The sequence below is a fragment of the Haemorhous mexicanus genome, chromosome 6 (assembly GCF_027477595.1).
Source record: "Haemorhous mexicanus isolate bHaeMex1 chromosome 6, bHaeMex1.pri, whole genome shotgun sequence".
Taxonomy (NCBI): Eukaryota; Metazoa; Chordata; class Aves; order Passeriformes; family Fringillidae; genus Haemorhous; species Haemorhous mexicanus.
Window position 1 is genome coordinate 64,500,616 of NC_082346.1, and position 16,519 is coordinate 64,517,134.

Here is a 16,519-nt window from a genome sequence, read left to right on the forward strand (position 1 = left end):
AGTGAAAACACTCACACCAAAAATCCAATGGAACAATCACCTGTGGGTGAACAATCTCCAAAGTCATTCCACATCAGCACAGCACAGGAGAAGCAATGAGATCATATGGTTTTCCTTTTTCTCTGAGGCTTCTCAGCTTCCCAGGAGAAGAATCCTGGGCAAGGGGATTTTTCCAGAAAATATGACGGTGACAGTGGGGCTGGACAGGGTGCTAAGAGATCCCAAAACTCAAATATCCATCCCAAAATGGCAACATCCAGAGCAGATCTGCTGTACCTGGCCTCAGACATCCTAGTGGAGACTCCATGCTTCTCTGGGGTCATCTGACCCCATGCTCCACACAGGCAGAGCATTCCCTGCTGGAATCTCCCTTGGCAAAACACACCCGTTAGATTTTATCCTGCATGGAAAACAGGTCCCTGCAACTCCCTACATAAACACTGCCCACCATGACACCTCCCTTGGTCCTTTCTCAGCTGGAAAAGTGAAGTCCAAGCCTCCTCATCATCCCTTCTATCACATTATCCAGGGATCTGCTCTCCTCTGGACACTCCCCACCAGGTCCTTCCTGAAGGCTCACTCAAAAACAGGAGCAGCTCTGCAGCTGAGGTGTCCAAGGCTCTCACAGCTCTGGCAAAGGATGCTGCCTTTGTGTATCCTGTGCCACTGCTGTTCCTGTAGCAACACATCCCTGCTCCATCTGCAGCCTGAGCTGATGCTCCAAGTGCAATCTGCTGTTCCTGCCACCAGCATCCCCCAGGACACTCCCAGCAGGAATCAGGCCATGCAGACACAAAGCCCATCCTGATAAAAGCCACTTTGCTGCTCCCAAGTGGGAAGCACACACAGAGCACGAGCACTGCCCACTTTCCCACTTGGAAATGGCCAAGTTCCCTGTGCAGGGCTCACACAGGAGGGTCTCACAGGAGCCAGATGCATTTTAAGACCTGCAGCCCTGGGATTTGCAAAGAGCAGGCTGGCTCCAGTAATTTTCCTTTCTGATCTTTCCAAACTTTCCAGCGCAGGGAAGAGATGCTGAAGGTGATTAATGTGCCAGTCAGCTCACCCACAGCCACGGGAAACCTCCCTGCCAGCAGGAAAAGGAGAGTGAGATGGAAAGTTCCCCCCACATTCCAACAAAAACTTCCCAGTTTGCTGCCTCAGGCTGTAACTTTCCCAAGTTTTGCCTCAAGTTAAACCTCCCCAGTCTCTGTTTCAGCCCCTGACCTTGGGGACCCAGCTTTGAGCTGTTTCAAAGCACAAGGACTGTGTGTGCACACACTAAAAGAGAAGTTATAAATATCAAGAGGAATAGGATTTGCCCATTCTGGGCCTCTCTATAAAGAAGCCTCCAGCAGTAACTCCATATTTTAAATAACAGCAGCACTTTTGTGATTTCCTAGGATCCTGCAAGGAAGTACCAGGATCATTAGGCCTGGTTGCCAGGGGATTTCTGGTGGCTCTTGGACATATACTATGAGCTTTCTTTGCTCACAGCTGAAAGACAAAGATCTTTTCTTTCCATTGCTTGGAGGTTTTTTAACTAAACAAAAGTCCCAAATGGTGTGAAAGCAGATTCTCCACCAGACTGCAGCACTAAAATCCCTTCGAGCACCGTGTCACTGCACAGGGGCCTCCAGGAAAAAAAAAAAAAAGTTAAAAAAATAAAAATCCTCATTTCAAATTTCTGAGAGCAGGCACACACCACACACATTTTCCAGCACTGAGCCATTCCCAACAGGTAAGGACAGCCAGGTGTCAAAGGCTCCTGTACTCTTTCTAAGCATTGCCAAGCTGCAAGGGCCATATAAAGGATAAGGAAATGCCTCCTCTCTTGTGGAGCTTCCCAAAGCCCTGCTCAGCTAAGCCAAGTCCTTTTTTTATTTTCTTCTTCCAGCTGCACAGAAAGGACAGTAGAGAGATCCTTGGATAGGATGTGACTCATGGTGGGGGCAAGAAAAAATTTGTAAATCAAATTAAACTTAAATATTTCTGACTCTAACTCAGCCATCAGGGTGCAAGAGCTGTGCCACCTTCCCAGACCAGACAAATCCCACCTCAGGCAGAGAGACAGAGGGAAGTGGGACCAGAACTTTGGCTGGAGCCCCTCTGCTCTGGAGCCAGGCTGGGAGAGCTGGGGGTGCTCACCTGGAAAAGAAAGCATCCAGGGAGAGCTCAGAGCCCCCTGCAGTGCCTAAAGGGGCTCCAGGAGAGCTGGAGAGGGACTGGGGACAAGGGATGGAGGGACAGGAGCCAGGGAATGGCTTCAAACTAAAAGAGGAGAGATTTAGTTAGATTTTAGGAAGGAATTGTTCCCTGGGAGGGTGGGCAGGCCCTGGCACAGGGTGCCCAGAGCAGCTGGGGCTGCATCTGGATCCCTGGAAGTGCCCAAGGCCAGGCTGGACAGGGCTTGGAGCAGCCTGGGATGGTGGAAGATGTCCCTGCCATGGCAGGGGTGGCACTGGATGAACTCTGAGGTCCCTTCCAACCCAAACTGTTCTGGGATTCCATGACTGATGTGTTTACTCACCCTGCACTAGCAGTGGGTACCAAGATGGGCACAAATCCTTGGATGCCCCTGGCTCAGAGAACTGAATGGAGCTCCCAGTCCTGGGCAAGGATCCAAGCACCAGGACAGGGGCTGAGGAGAGTCCCCTGCCATGCCCTGCCACAGGGACACCTGAGGCCAGATCCCCTCTCCTGGTGCTTGGATGGGATCTTCCACACCTTCTCCTCACTCTGCTCTTTCCAGCAGCTGAACCAACAACCAGTGCAGAGGAGAAGGGATTGTTTTGTCCCTTCAAATCATCATAATATGAAGGAGAGTAATTTTTTAAGCTAATATGAACAGATTTTGGGAGAATGTCTCAGACACAGAAGTGGCCACGGTCTCCTAGGGGACATCCTTGTTTCCATCACCTGAACACGAGGAGACCCAGGCTGTCTGCACAACACAAAGCATTGTGAGCAGGATATGTTGATTCCCCAGGTCCTTGGAGTCAACAGAAAAGACAGATTATGTTAAGCAGGTCTCTGAACTAATTTCATCCCTATCTCTGCTTCTTTCACATAGGCCATCTGCAGACAAAACTATCTTTTTCATATTGATATTCATATTTCCATGTGATGAAGCTTCCAAGTTCTGTTTATTAGGTTATCTGCCCCACTGCAGAGCCAGGGATTATTTTATAAAATGGCTGCACACTACTGGAAGTCAATGATTTTAACTGGTCTTTCTGGCCATAAATGAGTTTTTTGCCTTGAAGGAAGCCGTACCTGGCAGTGGCAAAAACTCATCCAGCCAAAAAGGAAAGGAAGGAGAGCTCAGCCTTCCTAAACACACTCTTGTTTTCACTCCTTTTCTGAGTTGACTCCTCCTTTTTCTCAGCTCTGCAGTTACGTCAATTCTCCAGCTGCTCATTCAGAAATTCACAGGATCCAGCTCCTTCTGCCCATTTCATAACAGCTCATCCCCATGGCTCTGGAGCAGGGTGGAAGCCACAGCTCTTTTCCATATGGCCACTGCAAGTGGGAAGGGGAAGGAGAGCAGGATTTGCTGTCAGACAGCATTAAAAAAGCAAAGAATTCTTTAACTGGCCTAAGACTTGCTTTGGACTAAATTAATTAAATTGAAACAGCATATTTCACATTGTGCCCGTGTGTAGACTTACAGACATGTCTAATGTAATTTACTTAATTTATTCTTCTCTAGGAGTTAATTACATGCCACTAACTATGCAATGTTTGGTGAGTGCTTGCTGGAGCCTGTTCTCCCTCAGCCACGGAAGAACAGGTCACAGAAATGCTGACTGCTTCCCAGAGTGCCACAAAGGAATCAGCCCTGTCCTCATGTGAGCCTGCACAATAAATACATTTCATTCCAGAGCATGAAACACAGCCATGGCCCATCATCTGTGCAAACACTGCCTGAGCAGAGCCTGAGGAGGCCAATTTGCCAGCCCTGCTCTCAGGCTCTCCTGGATCCCAGGACTCTCAGCTATCCTGTGGAAAGCAGGGGCTGCAGCCTGGGCTCCAATCCTCCTGCTGAAATGACAATCCCAGAATGGTTTGGGTTAGAAGGGACCTTAAAAATCATCTCGTTCTCATGGGCAGGGACACCTTCCACTATCCCAGGTTGCTCCAAACCCTGTCCAACCTGGCCTGGAACACTTCCAGGGATCCAGGGGCAGCCACAGCTTTTCTGGGCACCCTGTGCCAGGGCCTGCCCATCCTCACAGAGAAGACTTTTTTCCTCATATCTAATCTAATCTCATCTCTCCTTTTTTAGTTTAAATCCATTTCCCCTTGTCCTGTCCCTATGTGCCCATGTACAAAGTCACTCTCCATTTTTATAAGCTACTTTCAAGTCCTGGAAGGCCACAGTGAGGTGTCCCTGGAGCTTTCTCTTCTCCAGGCAAAACAACCCCAGCTCAGATGTCACACACACACAAACACCAATGTCAGGCAGTGCTGCCATTCTCAGGGCATTCAAACCAAATTACTGCATGGAAAACAAACTAGCAAAGAGAGAAAATCGAGGTTTGATGGGAAGCTTGAACTTGCTTGTTCCTTGGAACAGAGGATCCTGTATGCACCGTGTCAGGCTGCTTATCAGCAGCTCTCAGGGGATCTCTTTGACCAGCAGTGGTATCTGTGTGGCTCCTTTCTGGAGTTTCCATCCCAAACATATCACACTGCCACCAACAGCACCACGAGCCAAGCCCTGAACAGAGCCTGCAGTCAGCCTCCATCCCTCTGGATGCTCTCCAGAGAGCTGCAGTTTGCAGGAAGCTTATCTGTCCTCCACAACAGCTCCGGGCAACACAGCCACCCCTGCCCGAGCATCTCCCCTGCACTGGGCACGTTCAGCCCGGCTGCTGCTGGCACAGAGCTCTGCTCTCTGTGGCTGAGCTGAGCGAGCTCCCTGTGCCACAATGGTCTGAGGAGGCTGGGAGGGGCAGGGAGCTCCGAGCATGCACCAGGAATCCTCTCCTCCCCTCCACGGCTGGCGCAGAGCTCGGCACCTGCTCCAGCCAACCAGGGAAAAACGGGGAATAAAGCGTGGAAGCGACGCGTGTGCACGGGAGAGTCAGAGCAGGGTGGTGCCCAGCAAACCCGGCCCTGCTCCTGCACAAAGGATGCACCCCGAGAGCTGAGCCCGGCCAGCTGAGAGCCCGCAACTTCCCCCAGCACGGGCTGCCAGGAGGTGTCTAGACAGAGGTGCTCCTGGGAGCCAGAGCCCTGCAGAGGGAGGAGCAGGGAACCTGGCTGGGCAAAGCCCTGTCTGACAGCCCCCTCTGCACCACACCTCCAAAGGCTCCAGGCCAGCAGGTCAGAAATCCTCCCAAAGTGGGTTTAACCACACATTCACCACGCCTTGCTGTGGCACAGAATCCCAAAACGGTTTGGGTTGGAAGGGATCTTAATGCCCAGCCAGTTTCAAGCCTTACACAAATAACACCTCCCACTAATCCCAGGGTGCTCCAAGCCCTGTCCAACCTGGCCTTGGACACTTTAAGGGATCTGGGGACAGCCACAGCTTCTCTGGGCACCCTGTGCCAGGGCATCCCCATCCTCACAGGGGAGAACTTTTTCTAAATTTCCCATGTAATCCTGCCCTCTGGCAGTGGGAAGCCAGTCCCCCTTATCCTGCTACTATGTGGTCTTGGAAATAAGTCTCTCTCCATGCTTCTCCTGCACCCAGAGCACAGCTGAAGGCACAGACACACAACCTTCCCTTTGCTCACACCTCTGCTGGGATTTTTGACATGTCCACAGAACCAGAGGACCCCAGATCCAAGAAGGGGAAACACCAAATGCTGCCCATGCACTCACCAGACCCACTGGGACCTGGGAAGTGCCACATGTTCCTCTGCCAGGCTCTCTTGCTATGCTAACCCCTTCTACCTGAGGCTGCTGAGCTGGGAAATGCAGCAAGGAAGGGGAAGGCAGAGCCAGAATTCATAGTGCCCAACTAGGAATCATCTGCACCTCCTCAGACTGGATGTAATCACAGCTGCCATGAATCTGTGGAAATGATGGATCAATGACAGTCCCTGGAGCTGCAGGGCATCAGAAACAGGTGAAGAAAACTGTTGTGGAAAAAGGAGCCCTGTCATTCAGCAATCAAGAATGGCACATAAACAGCAATGGACTGTTCAGGGATGTGGTGGAGTCACCACCTCTGGAGGTGCCTAATGAAAGACTGGGTGTGGCACTCAGTGCCACGGTCTCGTAAATGAGGTGGTATTTGGGACTTGATGATCTCAGAGGTCTTTTCCAACACAAATGACTCTGTGATTCTGTAAAAGGCCACACTTGGCAGTCTCCCTTTGGGATCCCAAGCAGTCCTCTCCAAAGTCAGGGCAAACTCCTACAGCTGAGCTGCACAGCTAACAGCTCTGCCAATCCAGTCTGCACTCCCACGTTCTCCTGGCAGGGACTCCGCTCTGCAGCCCAGGATGGCTGGAGCAGGGAGCTGAGCAGGGTGGCTGCTGCTGCCAGGCTTCATCCTCACCCTTTGCTTTTTTTGGAGCAGTGGAGATGTGGAGTGCACCTTCCTCCTGCCAGCCCTGAGTCACCCAGCTGGCAGCAGCACGGCGTCAGCTCCGCGTGGCCAGCTCAGCCCCTTCTCCCTTTGGCACAGGGAACAAGGAATGAGTGATTCTGCTGATAGCAGGAGTGGTTTGGGACCTTCCCACTGCTGACAGGAGCAAGAGTTTGGATGATAACTGGCCCCCAAACCTGCCTGTTACAACATCTCAAATGCCAAAGTACAATGTGAAATTCTTAATTACAACACCTACTACATGAAGCTCCAGTGCTTAGCTGGCTCTGGAGCAAGAGCAGCTCCTACTGCTCTCAAATTCCCAGGCTGAGCTTTGGAGACACAGGCAGGCAACTACCTGGGGAACGAAGCAAATCAGAGTTTGTTTGTAGAACTTTTTCAGCAAGTTTGAGGTCAGGTTAGACAGTTATGTGGCTGTGCCCGTGACAGCTCACGTAGCAGGAATGCCTGAGTCAGAGGCAAGGTGGACACCTCCCATAGGCAAAACCCTGTTGGAAGAGCTCCAGCAAAAAGCCATGATCTGTTTGTCAGGTGCAAACCCTGGGCCTGCTCCCTCTCCCACATTTAAGCCTATTCCCATATTTCCCATAAATATTTCCCATATTTAAGCCCACATTCTCCAGGGTAACACAGAATCCCAGAATGATTTGGTTGTTAGGGAACCTAAAGAACATCTCATTCCACCCCCTGTCAAGGGCAGGGACACCTTCCACTGTCCCAGGATGCTCCAAGCCCCATCCAACCTGCCTTGGACACATCCATGGATCCATCTCCAGAACTCCCTCTTCCCTCCCAGCACACATTTTCTGCATGGTCCTTCATCTGCCATTTGTCAGCAGCAGCCTCCCTTAATCTCCACCACCAGTACTGGATTTAGTTTCTTCTGACATTAAACTGTTTTTACCCTTTTGTTGCTAAAATTGTCTGAAAATAAAGTTTGGTAAACATGCCATGAAATTTTAGGAGAGAACATGAAAGGTAATTACACTCTGCATAAAATGCTTATGTATATAAAGTGCTTTAAATGTGCTTTATGGGCTTGGCAGAACTCAGCCCCTTCTCCAGAGCCTCCACCCCACTGGGGAGATCTGTGTTCAGTTCCTTTCCTGCTGTAACACTTCACTTTTCCTGATGGCAAATGGGAGCATTTCTGGCAGGAGCAGAGGAGCTGGGGGCTCTCTAGAGTGAAGAGACTTTCAGAAGTGATCTCTGGGACACCTTGTGCCTGGCAGAGCATGACAATACCTGCCCCCCCGCTGGAGAAGGTTCCAGTCAGTGATCCAGGAGAGCTGATATAAAGCCTGCTGCCTCTGAACATCACCCAGGCCCTAAACAACATTTCAGTGTGCTGTTTGTCACCCCAGGGCTTAGCAGGGAAAATGCAGCAAGACACAACCAATGCTGCTTCCCACTGCCATCAATCAGGGAGGCAGCCAAGGCCAGGGCCACTCCTGGCATGGACATGACATGAGGCAGGACAAGGACACCATGTCACCACTCCCAGGCAGGCTCAGGCCATCCTGGTTTTTCCCCAAAAAGAGAAAGTCAGGCTGCTCTTGCTCCTGCTCATCTGGTGGACCCCAGCTATTCCAATTCCCTGTACATTGCTGCTGCCTGCACAGCCACCATGGGAGAGCCACTTTGGATGAGGACCTGGAGGGACAGGACACAGGGAATTGCTCCCACTGCCAGAGGGCAGGCTTAGATGAGATATTAGGAAAAAATTCTTCCCTGTGAGGGTGGTGAGGCCCTGGCACAGGGTGCCCAGAGAAGCTGTGGTTGCCTCTGGATCCCTGGAAGTGTTCCAGGCCAGGTTGGATGGGACTTGGAGCAACCTGATCTACTGGAAAGTGTCCCTGCCCATTCCATGATTCTGTAATCACATTCAGCTTGAAATGTTGACTTGTCTCTTCTTTCAAGTCCCAGCACTTCATTTTCTTTTCTCTTTCACAAGCCAGTCACTTGGTTGTGAATATTTCTGGCTTTTTGTGTAAAGGCCCCTCTGTCTGAAACATCTCAGCTTTCACTTGTCAGGTTCCCAGCATTCAGAGTCACAACGAAATGCCAGGAAGTGGAAACTGAAAATCCATCATAAAAGGGCAGAAATCAAACAACACACACAAAGGACGTCAACATGGTTAAAATGGAAAACAACCTACCAAAATCATAGTTTTCTTCTCAGTTTAACCCATTGTGTGCAGTGTAAGATGTGGCAGGGATGATCCCTGGCCTGTGCTGGAGAGGAGCCCCTTATCCTCAAAACCATTCCTGGGCTTTTCCTGGCTCCCTTTAGGAGCTCTCCTAAATCCCCTATCCACCTCAAAAACCCTCACCAAGAAGTATCTATAACCTCTCTAATCCCTTTTATGGTTTTAAAACTGAATTCTTGCTAGGTGGATTGTTCCAATTTCAACACAAAATTGGCCATGATGGGAAACATGAGATTTCACACCATTTGTTCCAGTCTGTGCTGTTTAAAGGAGTGACTGGGAGCAGGGATCTCACTGGATCAGAGGCTGCTGAACATCTGCAACTGCCAAGCATGAAAAATTTCAGACAAAACTCAGTGTAATCTATTACAAACCTCCAGGAGCTGGCTGGACTTCACCATGCCAAGCAGAACTTGGAGTAACAATCCTTATTTTGGGCAAAGCAGGATCCACTACTCACAGCAAGGAATTATTTGGGATTTTTTTTCATCTGCAGCTGCCTCAACCATTCAACTGGCAGCAGTTGTGAGGTCTGTGCACTGCTTGGCACGTTCAGGAAGAGCCTTAAATGAGGCATAACCTGATGCTGACCTTTAGCCCAAGGCTAAATCCTACTTTGGATGCATCACACACCCCTACAGAGCTCCCAGGGATGTGACAGCGACCCAGCTATGACCGGGGGCAATCCCACATACTCATCCTAATTTGCTCTGTGAGCTTTAAAAAAGCAAATTATTTTTATGAAACAAAGGAGGGTTACACTAAGCAGCTGCCTGTTTCCAGGCCTGAGTAACTAGGGCAAAGTTTGATCCGTTTCAAAATAGCGTTAATATTTTTAATGACCCATAAGCCCACTTTTAGAACAAAGCAAGGACTTTCTCCTTTCTGCCTTAGTTTCAGGAAAAGCCCAGGCCTCCTCCTTTGCCAGCTGAAAAATGTAGCCATGGAAGAGTCACCCCATGGACTGATGTCACCACACAATGCTGCAGTCACTGGATGTAAACACAGCTTTCAAGGCAATGAGGTTTTGTTGTATAAATAGAAGAAATAAATTTATAAAGGCAGCTTTTTCTTTCCTAGTTAAAAAAAATAAAAAATTGAAGCATTTCATTCAATTTCTTACTCGTAATGTCAACCAACCTGGCAAAAAGCCAGGAAATCCTCTAGGAATAGGTGAATGTCTGTGGGATACAGGGAATTATTCTGAGCTGTGGATGGGTGGCAGCAGAAGGCTGATCCCACAGAGATCCACCTGGATCCATGGACGCTTCCAGATTCTTGCAGAGAAGCTCAGGAAGAGTTCACCCCTCAGTGACACATCACATTTCCCAGGAGCAGGGCTCAGCAGCCCAGGCTGAGAAATGTGCCTAAATCCCTTGCTGGATGCAGGCTGTACTTCCCAGGATGATGCTTTCTCCTCTTCCATCCGGCATCATTTGCATTCCCTCCTCCTGCTCTCAGGATGTGCAGGGAAGGCACCGGCGGGTGGACGCGTGTGCAATTCCCGGCACGCACGGAGTCAGGGCTGCCACGTCTGTCACACTCTCCGCGAGACAAAGCTGAGAATGGCACCACATTCCCTGGCAAGTTTTCCCTCCGGTTTACCCAAGGAGCTGAGGACCTTCATTAAGTCACAGCTGAACAAAATCAGCTTCGCCCATTTTGTCCCCCCCTCTATCCCAAAAAGCCCATCCCCGGATCAGGCGCTCCGCTATCCCAACGCTTCCTCCAGCATGCCTCCGAGCTGTTAATCATTGCCATGGGAAATCCAAGGCTCATCTACACAAATTAGAATGTAATTTGTGTATCTAAACATCGCAGCTCGGCTCACCCGCTCTGCCTGAGGAGCCGGGATACCGCCGGCACCCGTGAGTGAGCTCACATGGAATTACGACTCCGGAGGAAACAGCAAATTACTCTCCTCAAATAACGGGAACTGGCCGGATAAAATCGGATATCCTACGGAACAGCGTGTCAGTGGGAGTGGGTGAAGCGATCCATCCCAGGCAGGCTGAAGGTGGAGGAGCCCCTTGCTGGCTGCAGCCCACCTGTGGGACCAGCCTGGGCTCCATCCAGGGGGAAGCAGCAGCTGCCGGAGGATCCAGGCGCCTCTGGAGGGAACCGAAGCCTCGCAGGAAGACACCACAGAACTTCCTCCTCCCGTCCCCCCGCTCCGCTCCCCGGCACTGCTGCCCCGGCTCCCCCGGGATCAGGGGGCTGGGAGGGATGGGTTCAAAATGGGCCCTGTCTGGAGGGTGACTCGACAACTAAATCCTACAGCTTCCAGAAAAAACGGGGGAACCCCCTCTGGAGGGGTGACAAGCCAGGGTGGCCTTGTGGCTCTGCCTGTGGAAGGCGGGGTGAGCGGGATCCCTGCTCCCGGATGAGGTGGGGTGGTGGCTGCGGTGGCATCCCCCATCAGGGGCTGAGGGGACAGCACGGCCGGGGTAAGGGATGTCAGGGCAAGCCGGAGGAGCAGCCCAAAAGCTCCCCAAGGAGCTGCCGGGGCTGTCTGGCCCCAGCTGTGCCAGGGGTCCCGCCGCAGCCGAGCCGAGGGCGGTTACCAGCCCAAGCCGGGGACACTCCGCCTCAGGAGGCCCCGGAACGAGGGGCGCCCCATCCCGCAGCCCCGCTCCCCGCCTCGCTGGTGGGGCGGGACGGGCGGACCCCAGGCCCCTTAGGGATAGCCCGAGGGTGTCGCAGACACCCGCGTGTCCCCTCGGCACCGGGCAGCCCCCCGCCCCGCCCGGGCCAGCCGAGCCCCCCGCCCGCGCCCTCCCGCCGCAGCCCCGCCCCGGCGCGGCCCGCGGCCGCCTCAGGCCCGGCATTGTCCGCGCTCCCCCCGCTCCCCCCCGGTTCTGCCGCCGCCACCCTACCCCAGCTGCTCCTGTCCCGGCGGTTCCGGGCCATGGCGGCGGCTGCGGGAGGCTCCGTGCGCGCTCCGAGCCGCGCTGCGTCTGGCGGGGCTGCGGCGGCGGCGCGGGGCGGGCGGGGGAGCCGGCGGCGGCGGCAGCAGCAGCATCCCCGCCCGCCGCTCGGCGCGGCACCGCGGCACGGCCCGGCACGGCCCGGCCCGCCGGGGCACCCGCCCACGGCACCCGCGGGGCTGGCCCGGCAGCGCTGCTCGGGGTGCGCGCAGCCAGGGGGGCCTCGCGGGCGGGGCGAGCCGCACCCCCGTGGGTGCTGAATTCCCTCCCGAGGGGGTGGTGGTGGTGGGGGGCTCAGCGCGGATAGGAGGATCCGACATCCAGGGTAGCCCTGCCAGGGCACTCAGACTGGGAGCACCACCAGCGGCGGCCATGCAGGGGGTATGGATGGGGGGGCTCAGCAGACAGGCTGCTCCAACATCCAGGTTATTCCTGCCAGAGCATTGGGATCGTTGGGGCACCCACAGCTGGAGTATCCAAACCTGGGCGCACTGGGTACGCTTGGAGGCACCCACATGCTGGAGACATCCACCCCAGGGCAGGGCAGCTGGGGGGCTCATCTGGGCCACTGGGCACCCCTGTGGGCACCCACCCACCAGGGGCCATGGCTGGGAGGGGAACCCTGCACAACCAGGGAACCAGAAATCATCACAGGGATTCTGCCCTGGGGTGGGGTCAGCCAGGCCCTGCTCCCCAATTCCACCTGTGCAGGCAGCAGGAGAAACATGCAGATGGGGCAAAAAGGATGCAAAAAGGGTAAGGGCTGGACTTGGACGCTTCTGGGGAGGATTTAAATGCAGCACAGCTGATAACACAGAATCCCAGAATGGTCTGGGTTGGAAGGGACCCTAAAGCTCATTTCATTTCATCCTCTGTCATGGGTGGGGGTCCTTTCCTTTCCTTCACGTTCTCCTATCCCAGGTTGCTCCAAGCCCTGTCTAACCTGGCCTTGGGCTCTTCCAGGGATCCAGGGGCAGCCACAGCTGTTCTGGGTAGCCTGTGCCAGGGTCTCCCCACCCTCCCAGTCAGGATTCCTTCCCAATGTCGCATCTAACCCAGATTAAAGCCATCCCCTGGGTCCTGTCCCTCCATCCCTTGTCCCCAGTCCCTCTCCAGCTCTCCTGGAGCCCCTTTAGGCCCTTCCAGGGGCTCTGAGCTCTCCCTGGAGCCTTCTCTTCTCCAGGTGAACACCTCCAGCTCTCCCAGCCTGGCTCCTGAGCAGAGGGGCTCCAGCCCTCAGAGCATTTCTGTGCCTCTTCTGGACTTGCTCCAGCAGCTCCACTTTCTTCTCATGTTGGGGGCCCCAGAGCTGGAGGCAGCACTGCACAAAAGCAGAGCAGAGGGGAATAATCCCCTCCCTCAACCTCCTGCCCACCCTGCTGGGCTGCAGCCCATGCTGTGTTTGGCTGTCTGGGCCCCACAGGGAGCTTGCCCACTCCCACCCACTCCATGTGGACCAGCATGGGAGTGCACACGCTTGTCCTCAGCTACTGTTTGTCCACACTCTTGGTACCAACAAGCTGCTGGAATCGACCTGACTCTGAAGCCAGAGCCCAGTGCTCTTTGGAAGACACGTGGCACAGCACTCAAAGATCAGCTGTTTAAACTGTGGAAATGTGGTGGTCACCAGAGGGACAAAATCTGGCAGGATGGGAAGGGAACCGAGCCCCAGATTGTATCTGCAAGAGGAGATTTTGGGTGAATGCTGATCATTTCTGCACTCTGGCCCACAGCAGTCAGGGAGAGCCAGTGACCATCCAGCTTTGTTGGATTCACAGGAGCCAGCAGGATCTGCTCTTCACTCCTGACAGCAGGAAGAACACTGAGAAACGAACCAATCTTCAGTTCCAGGCGTCTGATGTGTACCAAAGCCATGTGGTGTTGTGCTCCCATTGATATGCTGATACTTCATTCCTGAGTGCCTCCTCCAACACTCTGACTGCCTCCCGTTGGCCTCTTCCCTGTGTTTACAGCATCAGAAGGAAACATGTAATTTTGGCTCTCTCACGTGGCAGACAGCTGAATCCTGCCCACCCCTGCTGGGCATTGCGACCACGAGGAGCTCACTGGGCTTTGCAGAAGCTTCATCAGGGTAATTTTATAAAGAATCCCTGAGATTGCACGTGCCTGTAGCTGCTTCAGTGCAGCAGAGAGGAGACAGGTGTTGTGAGGAGGGATTTCTTTCACTGGGCACTGTCAGAGGCGTTCAGATAGGTTGGAAGAGGAGATTAAAAGAAAAACAGCTGGGAAATGGACAGGGGAGGGAAAAAACATAGAGGATGGAAAAGGAAACATGTTAATTTAAAAGTCTAATTAAACTTAGATGCGCTCAGGTCCTGTTTTCCTCATCCCTTTGAGAATTGCTGCTAAGGTCAAGCTTGTACTGCCCCATTTATTGGCATTTTCTCCTTTTCTCTTGCCATTATGGCACATGGTATCCCAGTCAGAGAGAAAAGCAGAGAGGTTTGATCCTGTGCTGTGCTGTGCTGTGGGGATTGTCTGCATGAACTCCCAAGGCCTTTTCCTGCATTATTTCCTATGATCCCAAGTCAGGGGGGTGATCTTCTTTTCCAGAGAGTGACTCAGCATATTTGTTCTTTTTTATCCATCCCTTCTCTCCACCTATTCATCTTTCCTTTATTTTCCCACTTGCAAGCAGCCCTTCCTAGGAAGCATCTTTACATTCTTGCTGCCCAAGTTGCCAGCTCACAAAGAGCTGGTTTTACAGCAGATGTGCTGAATGGTCATGGACTGGAAGAATTCTTGAGTAAAAACGATGCTAAATGGAGAAAAGGCAAAAAGAGAAAATACCCCACAGAGGGAGAACACAGCTGGAGTTCAACACCATGAGATCCAGCGCAGGAAAGGCCCCAGAATTTGGAGAAAACCTGGATTTAAATCCATCCTGCATTCCACTGGCAGGAGCAGTTTCATAATTTACCTTGATTTGATGTCCCACTTACCCAGGCAGCATTTCCAGTTGCTTTTCATATCCCCAGCCCTCTGCAAACAGAACCCGGGCACGTTGTGCAACGCTTATGTAAGAGGTGCCAAAGGGACGCTGCCAAGGCTCTGCTCTTGCTCAGGTGCCACCACGGGCTCGCTGGGACTTGCTGCTGAGGAAAACGCTGCCATCCCCACCAGTTTTCCTTGGCCTGAGCCCCTGGGTGACAGATCTGTTCTTGCAGTGGTTAGCTGAGGGTCTGGGATGTGTTCGTTTAGTTTTTGTTATTCTGCCTTCTCGGGGTTTGCTCTTTCACTGCTTCTGATGAGTTGTGTGGGAAAGTCAAAGGGATCTAGATGTCAAATGTGTCTGAAGAGCATTGCAGGGGGATGTCTCCCTGGTGGTGACATTGCCTGGCAGGGATTCCTCATCGCTGGTTTCATTTTTGTACCCTTATTCTAGGGTTAGGAGGCCTTGGAAATACCAAAAAGGGATAAAACTGAATCAGCTTTTTCCCTGGTCCTGAAGCTAAAACCTTCCTGACATCTTTCAGTTGTTTGATTTTTCTTTTTTTTTCTTCCTGAAATATTTAAAGTGGAGCAGATCTTTGTTGCTTAGGAAATCCTGCTATTCCTGCAGCTCCCATTTCTCACCCCAAATTGTGCTGTGACCGCCTACATTTACACGGGCTGTGCAGCCAAAGGAATTATCTTTGCTGCTTCTGTAAACAGGATTGCACACTAGGGCTGCACAGAGGTATTTCACTGTGGAGGAGACAGAATTCCAGCAGTTAATTGAATGACTTGTTTAATCAATCAGTGTGGAGGTTCTTCCTTCTGGAAGATGCTCCATAAACTAAAGGAGCTACTTAAGAATAAAATAAACATGGAGATGAAGAATCACCAGCCCAGGCCTGGTTTTACCTCGGTGGCTGCCTGTGCACCATCTGACTGTGATCCTCTTATTTCTCTTTTTTAGGAAAAGGTTCTTTCCCCAGAGTGTGGTGGGGCTCCCCAGGGAATGGTCATGTTCCCAAAGCTGCCAGAGCTCCAGGAGAGCTCTCAGGCCCAGAGTGGGATTTTTGGGGTGTCTGTGCAGGGCCAGGAGTTGAACTGGATGATCCTCAGGGTAATACCATGATTCTACAATTTAGAGGTCAGCAAGGCAGAGAGAGAATCTCTCCTAAGCCAAACTTCCCATCTATTTCCGATGCTGTTTTTAATTTGTCCCCTCTTTCCTGCACTGACAGGCAGATGGACACCATTGAAAACATCCTTCCTCACCAGCCTCCTTTTTGTTTGCAACGTGGCTTTAGTGAGCCCGAGCCAAAATCTGTGTGTGCCAAGTTTGTTTCTAGGATTTCCCCCTGTAGATACACCTCAGCCAGAAAAAGGCTTCCAGCTCCTCTTGGCAGAACCAACCAAATCCACCTGCCTGGATGATTCAGCAGGATACTTGCAAAATGTTCCAGCCAGGTTGGTGCACCTGGAAACAGGGGAAGCAGCCAGGTTTCCAGGCAGTGCTCTGAATTTCCCTTTTTAACGCTGTTTTTCATGGAAATGGCCACATTTTCCTGCATCCTTGTGCTGAGCAGTTGCTGTCTGGTCTCACCTCTGCCCTCCTGTGCGTGCTCAAGGGAGGGAAGGGCATCCAGCTGGTTTCCTTCCTTTGAATGCAAAGAGCACAATCAGCTGCAAAGTCTCCTGAGATGCATCTACGTAAACGGGCTGACACAAAAATAATGTATAGCCACAGTGCCCCTCTTCCTTCCGTGAAAAACAAACCCTTGCACACAGGGCTGAGCTGTGTCTCCTTCAATTCTCCTGCTCCTGCAAGGGACAAAAGGCTTTTCCCTCCCTGCAGTGTCTTT

At 52.4% G+C, this 16,519-nt stretch overlaps 1 protein-coding gene across 2 annotated transcripts in view; it reads right to left on the reverse strand.

The window, feature by feature from the left end:
* ATL1 (atlastin GTPase 1) overlaps positions 1-11,798 on the reverse strand; it is a 30,426-nt gene extending 18,628 nt beyond the window's left edge. For both annotated transcript variants that reach the window (XM_059850690.1, XM_059850689.1), the window contains exon 1: positions 11,655-11,798. In XM_059850690.1, the coding sequence (XP_059706673.1) occupies positions 11,655-11,688 (34 nt within the window). In that variant the 5' untranslated portion in view covers positions 11,689-11,798. The remainder of the gene's footprint in view (positions 1-11,654) is intronic.
* Between the last annotated feature and the right edge of the window lie 4,721 nt (positions 11,799-16,519).